General features: G+C 42.3%; 1 protein-coding gene across 2 annotated transcripts in view; it reads right to left on the bottom strand.

The window, feature by feature from the left end:
* The window catches only part of LOC106561882 (MAM domain-containing glycosylphosphatidylinositol anchor protein 1), a 470,281-nt gene that overhangs the window by 359,103 nt on the left and 97,322 nt on the right, over positions 1-13,856 (bottom strand). For both annotated transcript variants that reach the window (XM_014126164.3, XM_014126165.3), the window contains exon 3: positions 6,270-6,409. In XM_014126164.3, the coding sequence (XP_013981639.1) occupies positions 6,270-6,409 (140 nt within the window). The remainder of the gene's footprint in view (positions 1-6,269; positions 6,410-13,856) is intronic.

The raw sequence follows: 13,856 nt of genomic DNA, 5'->3' as shown, positions 1-13,856 counted from the left end.
CTATGATTAAGTTTAGTCTGGCCCAGGAGTGTGAAGGTGAACGGAAAGGCACTGGAGCAACGAACCAGTTTCAACTGTTCTGCCTGCGGCTATGGAATCCTGACCTGTTCACCAGACGTCCTACCTGTCCCAGACCTGCTGTTTTCAACTCTCTAAAGACAGCAGGAGCGGTAGAGATACTCTGAATGATCGGCTATGAAAAGCCAACTGACATTTACTCCTGAGGTGCTGACATGTTGCACCCTCGACATCCACTATGATTATTATTATTTGACCATGCTGGTCACCTATGAACATTTGAACATCTTGGCCATGTTCTGTTATAATCTCCACCCGGCACAGCCAGAAGAGGACTGGCCACCCCTCATAGCCTGGTTCCTCTCTAGGTTTCTTCCTAGGTTCTGGCCTTTCTAGGGAGTTTTTCCTAGCCACCGTGCTTCTACACCTGCATTGCGTGCGGTTTGGGGTTTTAGGCTGGGTTTCTGTACAGAACTTTGAGATATCAGCTGATTTAAGAAGGGCTTTATAAATACATTTCATTTGATTTTGATTTGTTGTGTTAATATGGGTATGTGTGTTTGTTTGTTGACTGTATGTGAATGTTTGAGTTTTGTGTTAGTGTAGTGTGTGTATGTGAGTGTGTATACATAGTCTTGTGAGTGTGCATGGAGTCAGTGCAAGATAGGGACAGTGCAGATAGTCTAGGTAACAATTAATTAACTATTTAGCAATCTTATGGCTATTTAGCAGTCTTATGGCTTGGGGTTAGATGCTGTTTCGGAGCCTGTTGGTCTGAGAGCCAATGCTCCGATACCGTTTGACGGACGGTAGCAGAGTGAACAGTCTATGGCTTGGGTGGCTGGAGTCTTTGGCAATTTTTAGGCCCTTCTTCTGACACCGCCTGATATACTGTAGAGGTCCTGAATGGCAGGGAGCTCGGCCCCAGTGATGTAATGTGCTGTCCGCACCACCCTTTAGCGCATTGCGGTTGAGGGTGTTGCATTTGCCATACCAAGCGGTGATGCAGCCAGTCAAGATGCTCTCCATGGTGCAGCTGTAGAACCTTTTGAGGATCCGAGGGCCCATGACAAATCTTTTTAGCTTCTTGAGGGGGAAGAGGTGCTGTCCTGCCCTCTTTACGACTGTGTGGGTGTAGGTGGACCATGTTAAGTCCTTAGTGATGTGGATGCCAAGGAACGTAAAGCTCTCTATCCACTCTACTACAGCCCAGTCGATGTGGATGGGGGTGTGCTCTCCCCTCGTTCTCCTTTAGTCCACGATCAGCTCATTGGTCTTAATGATTGAGGGATAAGCTGTTGTCATGGCACCACACTGCCAAGTCTCTGACCTTGTCCTTGTAGGGTGGCTCATCGCCATCACTGATAAGGCCCACCACTGACGTGTCATCAGCAAACTTGATGATGATGGTGTTGGAGTAGTGCGTGGCCACGCAGTCATGGGTAAACAAGGACTACAGAAGGGGACTAACCTCACACCCTTGAGGGGTCCCCGTGTTGAGGGTCAGCATGGCGGAGGTCTTGTGCCTACCCTCACCATCTGGGGCCGTACCGTCAGGAAGTCAAGCATCCAGTTACAGAGGGAGGTGTTCAGTCCCAGGGTCCCCAGCTTGGTAATGAGCTTGGAGGTGACAATGGTGTTGAACGCTGAGCTATAGTCTATGAACAGCATTCTCACATAGTTATTTCTCCTCTTGTCCAGGTGGGAGAGGACAGTGTGAAGTGCAATTGAGATTGCATTATCTGAGATAGTGGTGTTGATGTGTGTCATGACCAGCCTTTCAAAGCACTTCATAATTACAGATGGGAGTGCTACAAGGCGATACTCATTTAGGTAGGTTACCTTGGGTTCTTTGGGAACAGGGACAATGGTGTTCACCTTGAAACATACGATTACAGGCTAGCACAAGAAGAGATTGAAAATGTCTGAAGACACTTGCCCGCTGGTCTGCGTATGCTTTGAGAACGCGCCCTGGTATTCAGTCTGGCCCGGCGGCCTTGCGACTTAACCTGTTTAAAAGTTTTACTCACATCGGCCATGGAGAGCGAGTCACACAGTCATCCGGAACAACAGGGGCTTTCACTCAAGACTCAGTGTTGCATTCCTCGAAGCGAGCATAAACAGTCTTGTAGCCTCGCGTCTGCTTCATCGGACCACTTCCATATTGAGCATGTCACTGGTACTTCCGATGTTAACTTTTATTTGTAAACAGGAAGCAAGAGAATTAAGCAATGGTCAGATTTGCAGAAGGGAGGACGAGGGGGGGCCTTATATGAGTTTCTGTGAGTCTAATAAAAGTGGTGTAAAGTTTTAGCGCCCCTAGTGACACAAGAAAAGTCATATCGAGTGTTTCACAATTGCTTCAAAAAATATAGATTTACCATGCTAGACACATCTACTCCACTGAAAAGTATGTCCAACAGTTTATTATAAGTTTGATGCTTACAGCTCATTATGTCCAGGATATGTGTGTTTATACGAGTGGTCCCATGTGGCTCAGTTGGTAGAGCATGGCACTTGCAACGCCAGGGTTGTGGGTTCGTATTCCCACGGGGGACCAGTACGAACAAATATGGAAACATATGCACTCTCTACTGTAGGTCGCTCTGGATAAGAGCATCTCCTAAATGACTAAAATGTAAAAAAAAAAATGTATAACATGTTTATTACATGTTATGTTCCACACACTGCATATGGACAAACTGCTCTCTACCAGGGTGGCCAGTTTATGGGAAGTTTGCTGATATGCGTAAGATGACGGAGGGAGAGAAGAAGAAAGGGATTAAGGAGTAGAGGGGTTGATTGGGGATCAGGTATCCTCAGAATGCCACTGCAGGGGAAACTCAGTAGTCCCGGTGGGACGCGGCACAGACTCCCGCAGTGCCCCGCCAAATGCCATGACATCATCAGGTCACACATTCCAACGGAGAGGGCCAATCGGACACAACATCCCATCACATGGACACAGTGTATTTCTTTGACATTTGACAGCTGTTCAAAGAAGCCATCCCTTATGTGTTCATCTCAACACCCTTCAATATGTAGTGAAGAGCATACATGCCTTAAAGGGATACTTCAGGATTTTGGCAATGAGGCCCTTTATCTACTTCCCCAGAGACATACAAATGTATCCACAAGTGAATCTGACTCTAGGGAAGTAGGAACTCCAGTCCAGACACAACACTACTTCACAATGTTGATGTACAAGAACAGTAATAATCTCTGAAATAGAAGAAGCACTGCATCCAATAACTTGTAATTCTGCCTGTCTGTCCATTCATCTGTTAATATGTCTGATTTCCCTTCTGTCTGCTCGTATGTCTGATTTCCCATCTGTCTGATTGCCGTCTGTCCAATTGCAGTCTCTCTATCTCTGTGGGTGTGTCATAATTCATAATTTCCCCTTTTGCAGCTGGCCACTCCAAATGGCTTTTTCAAGACACTGCAACCCCAAAAATAAACACATGAGCTCCCTATTCTATGGCTATTTTGCTTAACTGATCTGTTACTCATAAGGATTAAACCCACTTCATGGTGGCCCCTTTTGAATGAGAGAAGAAAGAGATTTTGGAACGTTTTCAAACCGCCAATTGTATTGCAGGTTAAATGTCACATATAATATAAACATCCTGGAGTTCCAAGCTAAATGGGATAGTGACGTGTGTGTGTCCATGTGTGTGTGTCCATATTCGTATTCCGACCGTGAATGGAAGGCAGGTGGCGTGCCAGGTTGCCATGGCAATGCCTCAGTTAAGACACTACCAAGAGGAGGGGAGAGCTGAATGGAGGTCATCATGGTACTCTACTTACACACACAAACTCACACTACTCTGCATTCTCTTCCATCGGATTCCTCAGTAGGGAAAAACACTCATACAACTCACACACTCCATCTTTCTCTCTCCCTTTCTAACACACAGTGTCTCGTTCGTTCTCTCTATCACTCAATCGACAGTATCTTCCTTTATGTCTTGGTTTTTATCTGTCGATCTCTCCCTCTATTTCTCTCCGTTCACTATTTCTCACTTTTTCTCTCTCCTCCCTGTATCTTCGATGCATTTAAAAGTCACACTGCAAGAATGGAAGGAGTTGACACAGATAATGTAGTAAAACTAAAGTCATTTGTTTTCCTAAACCTTGCTCTCAATCTCACTATGATTTACCATGCAATATTTAATTTAACTAAAAAAGGACATTTCCTAAAGAAAATGTGTGTGCTTGCTGGTGTTCAAGTATGTTCATATTACAGGGGGCTGCTGATAGGAGGACGGCTCATAATAATTTCTGTAACGGAGCAAATGGAATGTCATCACATGGAAACCATGTGTTTGATGTAGTTGATACCATTCCACCTATTCCGCTCCAGCCATACAACAAGCGCATGCTCCCCAATTAAGGTGTCACCAACCTCCTGTGGTTAATAAGTAAGGTGGAATACAGTAATGTTCTTGCTTTCATCAACCACACTAAGAACTGCCTCAAGACCTCATCACTCATTATCAAGTAGTTATAATACTAACACATTGCCTAGGTGACACCATGTACACTATATAGCCAAGCCCTCAGTGCTGCACATCTAACGATAGCAAACTTTCTTCAAACACTCCCCAGAGAAGACAGCCAACCCAAATCATGTCTACCCTTTGTCTCACCTTGACTAGACTGACTTTTTCTAGCTTCCTTTCCTTTGTGTGTGTGTGTGTGTGTGTGTGTGTGTGTGTGTGTGTGTGTGTGTGTGTGTGTGTGTGTGTGGCCTCCTCACACACGCACAGGCAAACACTCACAAACACACTTAGAATTGAAACGCTGCTGAGCACCATAGCCCGAGGCAATACAAGCGCTGAAAGTTAATGTAATATTGTTATTATTGTTTTACTTTCGTAAAGCGTGACCAATATAGTCATTATTCAAAATACATGACTGACACAGGCCCAGAAGGAACAAGCCATTGCTGTTGCAAATTACTGAATTTCACAACTGTTCCTTGACAAACTGAGATAGGAACCTTACTTGTGTCTATATTTGCCTAAATGTTTTTTCTCTCTAACACTCGGCTATATGGAGGGAATGAAAGTTTGATTAAATTTGTGCATTTTGTTTCAGAGCCAAGTCTAAATAAATAGAGATAGTGTGTGTGCACGTGTGTTCGAAGTGTGTTGTATGTGAGTACATGCATGCGTGTGTGTGTTTGTCGCAGACAAGAGTCAGGCACCATTCTACACAAGTAAAGCAGTGATGGTATGAAGTTAATATATTCTGTAAAAGTTTGGGATTGAAGAAAGACCAAGTATAACATCTGCATGACCTCTAAAATAATTGGGTCCTTTGTACTGCCAAGGTTTCACTGTGGATCCAACTAAAGTATTCAAATATGTCTGCGAGTGTCTGTATATAGGAAGGAATATGTATGAGAGAGCGATGGAGAGAGAGAAGAGGGAGTGATAGAAAAAGGGGGAAAACAGAGCCAGAATGAGAGTGAAAAAGGAGAGAGATGCGGAGAGAAAGAAACAGAAAGCGAGGTTGGGAGACAAAGACAGAGAGAGAGAAAGATGCAAGTGTGACTTGTGTGACTTGACTTCTAAAACTATGGTTTTGGAATGCCTTAGCGATATTTACAGATGTAGGCTATTTCATGCCAATAAAGCACCTTAAATTGAAATTGAATTGGAAGAAAGAAAAAATGCATCAGTCCCTGAGAGGACAGCACATGAAATGTGTTGGTAGGGGGTTAGATGACTCAGGGAATCAGGTAGAGGAATCTGCTGAGACAGTTTGGGGTTAGTAGATGACGTGGGCAGTGGAGGTGGGGGCACAGACACACACCCCTGTTTTATTCTCATGCCACCAGACCTGTGGGTATTCCGGGGAGCACACTGCTTTTCTCACCTGTCTTACACTCACACTTATGCACGCACACACACACACACAGTCTAAAGTCAGCTTGATCTGCATTAGTGTTCAAAAGAGTTCTCAAAACAGCTCACACCAGACTCAGAGCTCTCCTCTGTAGCTTTCACCAGATGGTGAGATCTGAGAAGAGAGAGTGCTTTTTAATATGCACTTTAAATCTGCTCCTTGGTCAAATACAGGGGGGTTGAGAATACTGTGTGTGTATGTGGAGGTCAGAGAATTGGCATTGTGTGATTTGTTGGTGTATCTAAGATGGCTTTGCAAGCCCCATGTTTCTCTACTGGTGTTGCAAGCCCCATGCTCTACCAACTGAGCCACACAGTCGTGTTATGACATGTTACCTGTGGTTGTGGGTGTCCTTTGACCAGACATTGGAGCTCCAGGCGGTCTCCCTCTCTGATAGTGTAGATCCTCTCACTGATGTTGTCCTCCTTCACCACGCATGCCTGGCCCGCGTGCGAGATCTGGGCATTGGCAGGGGCTGCGTCAACACAGGAGAAACAAAAGAGGAAGGATCATATTTTCAAACGAAATAACAAATATGTTTTTGTTAAGGTACATGAAAGTTCAAGTTTTAGAGGGCATTCCTGGAAAAAAATCTGATTTCTTACTTTCGAACAGCTCTCCTGTATATTACAGTTGGATGCCCATATTCAGACACCCGAATAAAAATGTTTTAAATTCTAATTGTCACAGAAAATTCACCAAACGCTGTTATTTTTTTAAGAATGTTGTGAAGTTCTATCCCTAAAAAAATAACAAATAAAGATTGAACTAATCAAAGGCTTGGTGAGTTAGGTATGTTAGTGTTCGCCTAGAACAAAAATGTTCAGTGCACATCCATTGGATTGAGAAGCACTGAATGAAGTGACAGGTTGAAGAGAACCCCAGTAGACACCATGGCCTCAAGAACTAGGACCGAAGACATCTGGCTTATGACGTAAGACAGCCTACGAGGCTCGTCACAGAAGGTGGTCAAGATTGCGTGCGAGTTGCTTCATGTAACATCAGCCTGGGCAAGATTTTTACATTTTAGTCATTTAGCAGGTGATGGGGGACAGGAGGTAGGTGGGGAAGAGAGGGAATTGAGACAGAGACAAGGAGAGAGAAACAGCAGGTGATGGAGAGGGAAGAAGAAAGAAGAGAGAGAGAGAGAGAGAGAGAGAGAGAGAGAGAGAGAGAGAGAGAGAAAAAAAAAAGAACACTAAGGGCTACTCGGAAATGCCCGTAGGGAGAAAAAAAGGGGAGTACAATCCCAGGTAACAATTATAGGGAGAGAGAGAACGATTTTGTAATGTTACCTGTAAAGTTCCCCTAATGTTTGAGTGTCCAGTTTTCCGTTAGTTCGGGAAACATTATATCTACACTGAACAAAAATATAAACTCAACATACAAAGTCCAATGTTTCATCAGCTGAAATAATACATCTCAGAAATGTTCCATATGCACAAAAATATTGTTTCTCTCAAATGTTTTACACAAATTGGTTTACATCCCTGTTAGTGAGCATTTCTACTTTGCCAAGATAATCAATCCACCTCACAGGTGTGGCATATCAAGAAGCTGATTAAACAGCATAGTCATAACACAGGTGCACCTTCTGCTGGGGACAATAAAAGGCCACTCTAAAATGTGCAGTTGTGTCACATAACACAATGCCAGAGATGTCCAGTTTTGAGGGGGTGTGCAATTGGCATGCTGACTTCAGGAATGTCCAACAGAGCTATTGCCATAGAATTTAATGCTAATTTCCATACCATAAGCCGCCTACAACGTCGTTTTAAAGAATTTAGCAGGACGTCCAACCGGCCTCACAACCGCAGACCACGTGTATGGCGTTGCGTGGGCAAGCAGTTTGCTGATGTCAACATTGTGAACAGAGTGCCCCATGGTAGGGGTGGGGTTATGGTATGGGCAGGCATAAGCTACGGACAATGAACACAATAGCATTTTATCGATGGCAATTTGAATGCACAGAAATACCGTGACGAGATCCTGATGCCCATTGTAAGGTCATTTTTTTAAGGTATCTGTGACCAACAGATGCATGTCTGTATTCCCAGTCATGTGAAATCCATAGATTAGGGCCTAATCAATTTCTTTCAATTCACTGATTTCAGTAAAATCTTCAAAATTGTTGCATGTTGTGTTTATATTTTTGTTCAGTATTTCAATTGACTGATTTCCTTATATGAACTGTAACTCTGTAAAACCTATGAAATTGTTGCGTTTTAATATTTTTTCAATATATGTTAACAAAAACCTTCGGAGAACCTTTTTAGTGTGTTTTGGTGTTAAATTTAGGAGAATATTCCCTTCATGTCAAGCAGAACGTATCTAGAACATGGTTGTTGTTTGCTATATTAAGCAGGCAGACAGGCATCAAGGCATTCTGTTCCTGTTCAATTGAACGTTAGAATGGGCAAAACGAGTGACTTAAGCGACTTCAAGCGTCGTATGATTTTCGGTGCCAGGTGTGCCGTATCCAGTATCTCAGAAATGTCTGCCTTCCTGGGCTTTTCACACTGGACAGTGTCTAGGGTTTACCGAGAATGGTGCGACAAACAAAAAACATCCAGTCAGCGGCAGTCCTCTGGGCGAAAACAGTTTGTTGATGAGAGCGGTCGAATGAGAATGGCAAGAATCGTAAGAATTGTGCAAGCTAACAGGAGGGCCACAAACAGACAAATAACACCACAGTACAACAGTGGTGTGCAGAACAGCATCTCAGAACGCACAACTCGTCAATCCTTTTCATGGATGGGCTATTGCAGCAGACGGCCACACTGGATTCTACTCCTATCAGCTAAAAACAAGAAGAAGCGGCTCCAGTGGGCACGCCATCACCAACACTGGACAATTGAGGAGTAGGAAAACATTGCCTGGTCTGACGAATCCTTGTTCCTGTTGGGTCATACTGATGACAGAGTCTGGATTTGGCATAAACAGCTATGGAGTCCATGGACCCATCCTGCCTGGTATAGGCTGGTGGCGTACTGGTGTGGAGAATGCTTTCCGGGCACAAGTTAGGTCCCTTGATACCAACTGAGCAAAAAAACGTTTCTGACACCTTGCTGAATCCATGCCCCGAAGAATTTGGGCTGTTCTGGAGGCAAAAGGGTCTCCGGCCCGGTACTAGATGGGTGTACCTAATAAACTGGCCAGTGAGTGTATATAGAACATAGTTGCCATGTTCTCAGAATATAAGATATTAATGTTGTAGGCACATTTCAAGAACATTCCTGTGTCCAGTTTTCTGAGGGTAAGGAGAATATTCCATCAATGTCCCACATTCTCAGATCGTACTAGACACGATTCATGGGAATGTTGCAAGAACATTTCTCTGTATCATTTGTTAGGATGATGCATGCTGGTCCTAAAGAAACCTATCACACCTTGTTACTGTTGCCAAGCCCATCAAGGCCCTGATTGGTGAACCACTGATCCATTCACAGGTCTTTTTGTCTGTTGGCAAGGTTATGGACACACACAAAGTGCTTTTAACTTACACATTGTAATAATTTATTTCAACATGTGTCCATTGTGCATGTTCATTTATACAGTAATTATTATTCAACATGTCCTCACTAGGATTTGAACTCACAGCTTCTTGGTTCATGGCTTTCAGATGATGCTGCTACGCCCACCATGTCGGTGTCAGTTATCAATTCATTTGACTATTCTCTCATCATTGACTTGATGAGAGAAGGGTTTTCTGTAGAGTTGTCAACATTGGTGGGGCATATTAACTTGTTTTAATGACACTCCTGAATCAATATGATAAATACAGTTTTTCTTGAGTGTAGTTTTAAGAAAGCTGAGATTTACTTCAAAGTGCAATCAGCCTATTGCTTACACTTATCAAGTTGTTTCAGATCTACACAAATTCCTAGGGAGGAGGTTAGGGTTTCTTCTGGACAGGGTGTAACTATACTGGCCCAATAACACATCCCCTAGAGATATCTCGTTGGGACAGTGTTTAGGGTGCTGGTGGCCTGGGTTTGAGACCCGCTAGGACAGTCACCCTACTCTCACGTTCTTAGCAATGTTAATGTCATTATTTGGCAACAGTTACAGCACACCTATCTGATATCATTCAAATGAGTTTCTCATTGAAAGATGGGAATCAGTAGAATTCTAGACAGCTGAGCATCTCAAAAAGAACTCTGGTGTTTTTTTTAATCCACACCATATACTCAAGAAAATATTTTATTGATCATAGTGATTCAGGAGTATCATTGAAACAGGTTAATATGCCCTAAAAACATTGAACAATTATACAGAAAGCCCTTAAAATGCTGAAATAAGTAAATAAAATAAATGATAAAGAATAGTCAGATTAACTGATACTTGACATGGACATGGTGGCGTAGCAGGAAAATTGGAGTACCGTGAACCAAGAGGTTGTGAGTTCAAATCCCAGGTGAGGAAATGTTGAATAATACTTATTGTATAAATGAACATGCACAATGTAATCAAGTGTGTGAAATACGTAAGTTAAAAGCACATTGTGTGTGAGTATCCCTTGCCAATAGACAAAGACCTATGAATGGATCAGTGGTTCACCACTCAGGGCCTTGACTGGTCTGTGCTTCTACACCTGCATTGCTTGCTGTTTGGGGTTTTAGGCTGGGTTTCTGTACAGCACGTTGAGATATCAGCTGATGTAAGAAGGGCTATATAAATTTGATTTGGTTTGATTTCGGCAACAGTAACAAGACGTGCTGTGTAATTAAAAAATTTTGGGACACAATATTGGGGGAACATTAACCTTTTCACATGTGACTTCCAAATATCTCTAACAGTCCCCCTTGCATGAACAGTTTGAAATAAGGTGTGTTCTGCCTCATTAATTCACATAGAAGTCGGCCATTTCACTGTGGCAGGCAATTTACGTTTTAGAGATGCTGTGCTAATGTAAGGCGAGGATTAGCTAGATGAGCCAGACAAACTTCTCTCTTCGATGAGAGCCCAAGCACTCCCCCAGTGTTTCCCCAGATCAAGTATACAGACATTTGCACATCTCCAGTCAGAACAGAACCTGCATTAACTTTTTCCCCCTGGCGCATTTTCTGGCTGGCACTGACATTTCCTTCCTTGTTGTTTTCCTTACTAATAATAACTTTGGACATGTGTGCATTCCTGTCAAAGAAAGTGCCTTATTACGTTATGATTATAGTTTCTGTATATCGTGTTGTCGCTTCTACTGTAGCACACTGTATGCATGTATGTATGTATGTATGTACAGTGCATTCGGAAAGCATTCAGACCCTTTCACTTTTTCCACATTTTGTTATGTTACTGACATATTCTAAAATTGACTAAATAGTTTTTTTCTAAACACAAAATCCCCCAAAATGGCAAAGCAAAAACAGGTCTATAAAAACGTTGGCAAATGTATAAAAAAAAATAATGAATTATTCCATTTACATAAGTGTTAAGACCCTTTACTCAGTACTTTGCTGTAATCACTGACAAAGCTGCTTCAACAACCACACACAAAGCCTAGAGTCTTCTTGGGTAGGACGCTACAAGCTTGGCACACCTGTATTTGAAGAGTTTCTCCAAATCTTCTCAGCAGATCATCTCAAGCTCTGTCAGGTTGGATGGGGAGCTATTTTCAGGTATATCCAGAGATGTTCGATCAGGTTCAAGTCCAGGCTCTGACTGGGCCACTCAAGGACATTCAGAGAGTTGTCCCGAAGCAACTCCTGAGTTGTCTTGGCTGTGTGCATAGGGGTCGTTGTCCTGTTGGAAGGTGAAACGTTGCCCCAGTCTGAGGTCCTGAGCGCTCAGGAGCAGGTTTTCATCAAGCATCTCTCTGTACTTTGCTCCATTCACCTTTCCTTCGATCCTGACTAGTTTCCGAGTCCCTGCCTCTGAAAAATATTCCCACAGCATGATGCTGCCACCACCATGCTTCACTGTAGGGATGGAGCAAGGTTTCCTCTGCCTCGACACAATCCTGTCTTGGAGCTCTTCGCGCAATTCCTTCAACCTCATAGCTTGGTTTTTGCTCTGACATGCACTGTCAACTGTGGGACCTTATATAGACAGGTTTGTGCCTTTCCAAATCATGTCCAATAAATTGACTTTACCACAGGTGGACTCCAATCAAGTTGTAGAAACATCTCAAGGATGCTCAATGGAAATAGGATGCACCTGAGCTCAATTTAGGTTCTCTATCAAAGGGTTTAAATACTTATGTAAATAAGGTATGTTTTTTATTTTTAATACATTTGCAAAAATGTCTGAAAACCTGTTTTTACTTCATTATGGGGTATTGTCTGTAGATTGTTGAGGAAAAATAACAATTTAATACATTTTAGAATAAGGCTATAATGTAACAAAATGTGGAAAAAGTGGAGGAGTCTGAATATTTTCAGAATCCACCGTATGCATGTACATAATGTATTCTGTGTGTATTCCTTTACAATTGCGTACACGCAAGGTAATACTTGGTAACCTTTATGGTTTGATACTAAACTGTGCTTACAGTATCTTGCTAGCTACAATATTCTAATAGCTCTGTAAAACAATGCTAATGGCGTTAGAGAAGTATTAGGTTCTGTTGTATACTTTGAAGCTGCCCTTATCATGACCATGGTCTGTGTATAAATTTGGCCTGTTTAGCATAGCTCTGCCCTGCCCTGCCTCCTTGTGGAGATCTTGTGGAGCTCTTCAGTTACTGTTTCTTTCTGTTTCTTATACATTTTTTCAATTTAACCTTTATTCAACGAGGCAAGTCATACATAATTGTGATTTTGTCAATACAATTTTTCTTTTTATATCAGTGTTATGTTACTTCTTTGTAATACTGTTTTATTGTTATATCCTGATATTGTATGCTAATTACTAATACTTCCTCTTCATTCTGTACTTTCAGAAACCACACACACAAACAGTATTGAACATTATTTGCCAACATCACAACTGGAAGTGGATTGAGGTCAGATTGTCGAAGATTGAGGTCAGCTTTTCTATGCTAGCAACATACTTTTTGAACATACACTCCTTTACAGTTTTACTGGAGAAAAGAACAGCAAGAAAAGACATAGGCCTATACGTAACGGGTGTATTTTATTGAAGTATTGGTAGTGGTTGAACAACAAAAACTGAAACTAGTTTTACTAAAGGAAAAAAAAATGCAAGAAAAGACTTACAACTTATTAGTATGCATAACCTACATTTCAATACTCATGTAGTGATTGAACAACAACTGTATTCCTACCCCCCAACCCTAAAAGCATAGTATCATGGCAGCACTCCGGTCAAGTCACCTGTCAGTCAGTCAGTCAGTAATTGCTGAAGATGTGCTCAATAGTGCTTGAGCATATTACATTTACATTTTAGTCATTTAGCAGACGCTCTTATCCAGAGTGACTTACAGTAGTGAATGCATACATTTCATACAATTTCATTAAAAAAAAAAATTCTGTGCTGGCCCCCCGTGGGAAACAAACCCACAACCCTGGCGTTGCAAACACCATGGTGAAACACAGAAGTCTGTCACAAGCTAAACACATGTACTTTGTCAACCTCCTCTGCTCCCTTCTCCTGGTGCCGAACAGGCAGACTTTGTAGTGCCTCATTCATATTATGGTTTCTGTTGGCCAAGAGTCAGCTATATATGACTGCTTGTGTTAGCTCACTCTTTCCTTAGACTAATGTAGCCTACATTTTTCGATTTGGATGAGAATTGTGTTATGCTGTTACTACTGTGAATGTCTGAACATTGCGATCCAAAAATAAACAGCTCACATTGAGGACATAAAGTTGTGTTTGTGCAAAATGTTTCTGTGAAAAATCAGTGTGGCCAGCTCAAACACTGACTGTTGCGTCAATCAAAACTAGATGTTCTAATGAAGTGTTCATCACACCGGTTTGAGCTTATGCTGCAGGGACCACTGTAGAATGATCACACCCGT

The sequence above is a fragment of the Salmo salar genome, chromosome 11 (genome assembly GCF_965601325.2).
Source record: "Salmo salar chromosome 11, fSalSal1, whole genome shotgun sequence".
Lineage (NCBI taxonomy): Eukaryota > Metazoa > Chordata > Actinopteri > Salmoniformes > Salmonidae > Salmo > Salmo salar.
Note: the sequence above shows the minus strand (reverse complement) of the source record. Positions and strands in the feature narration are given on the sequence as shown.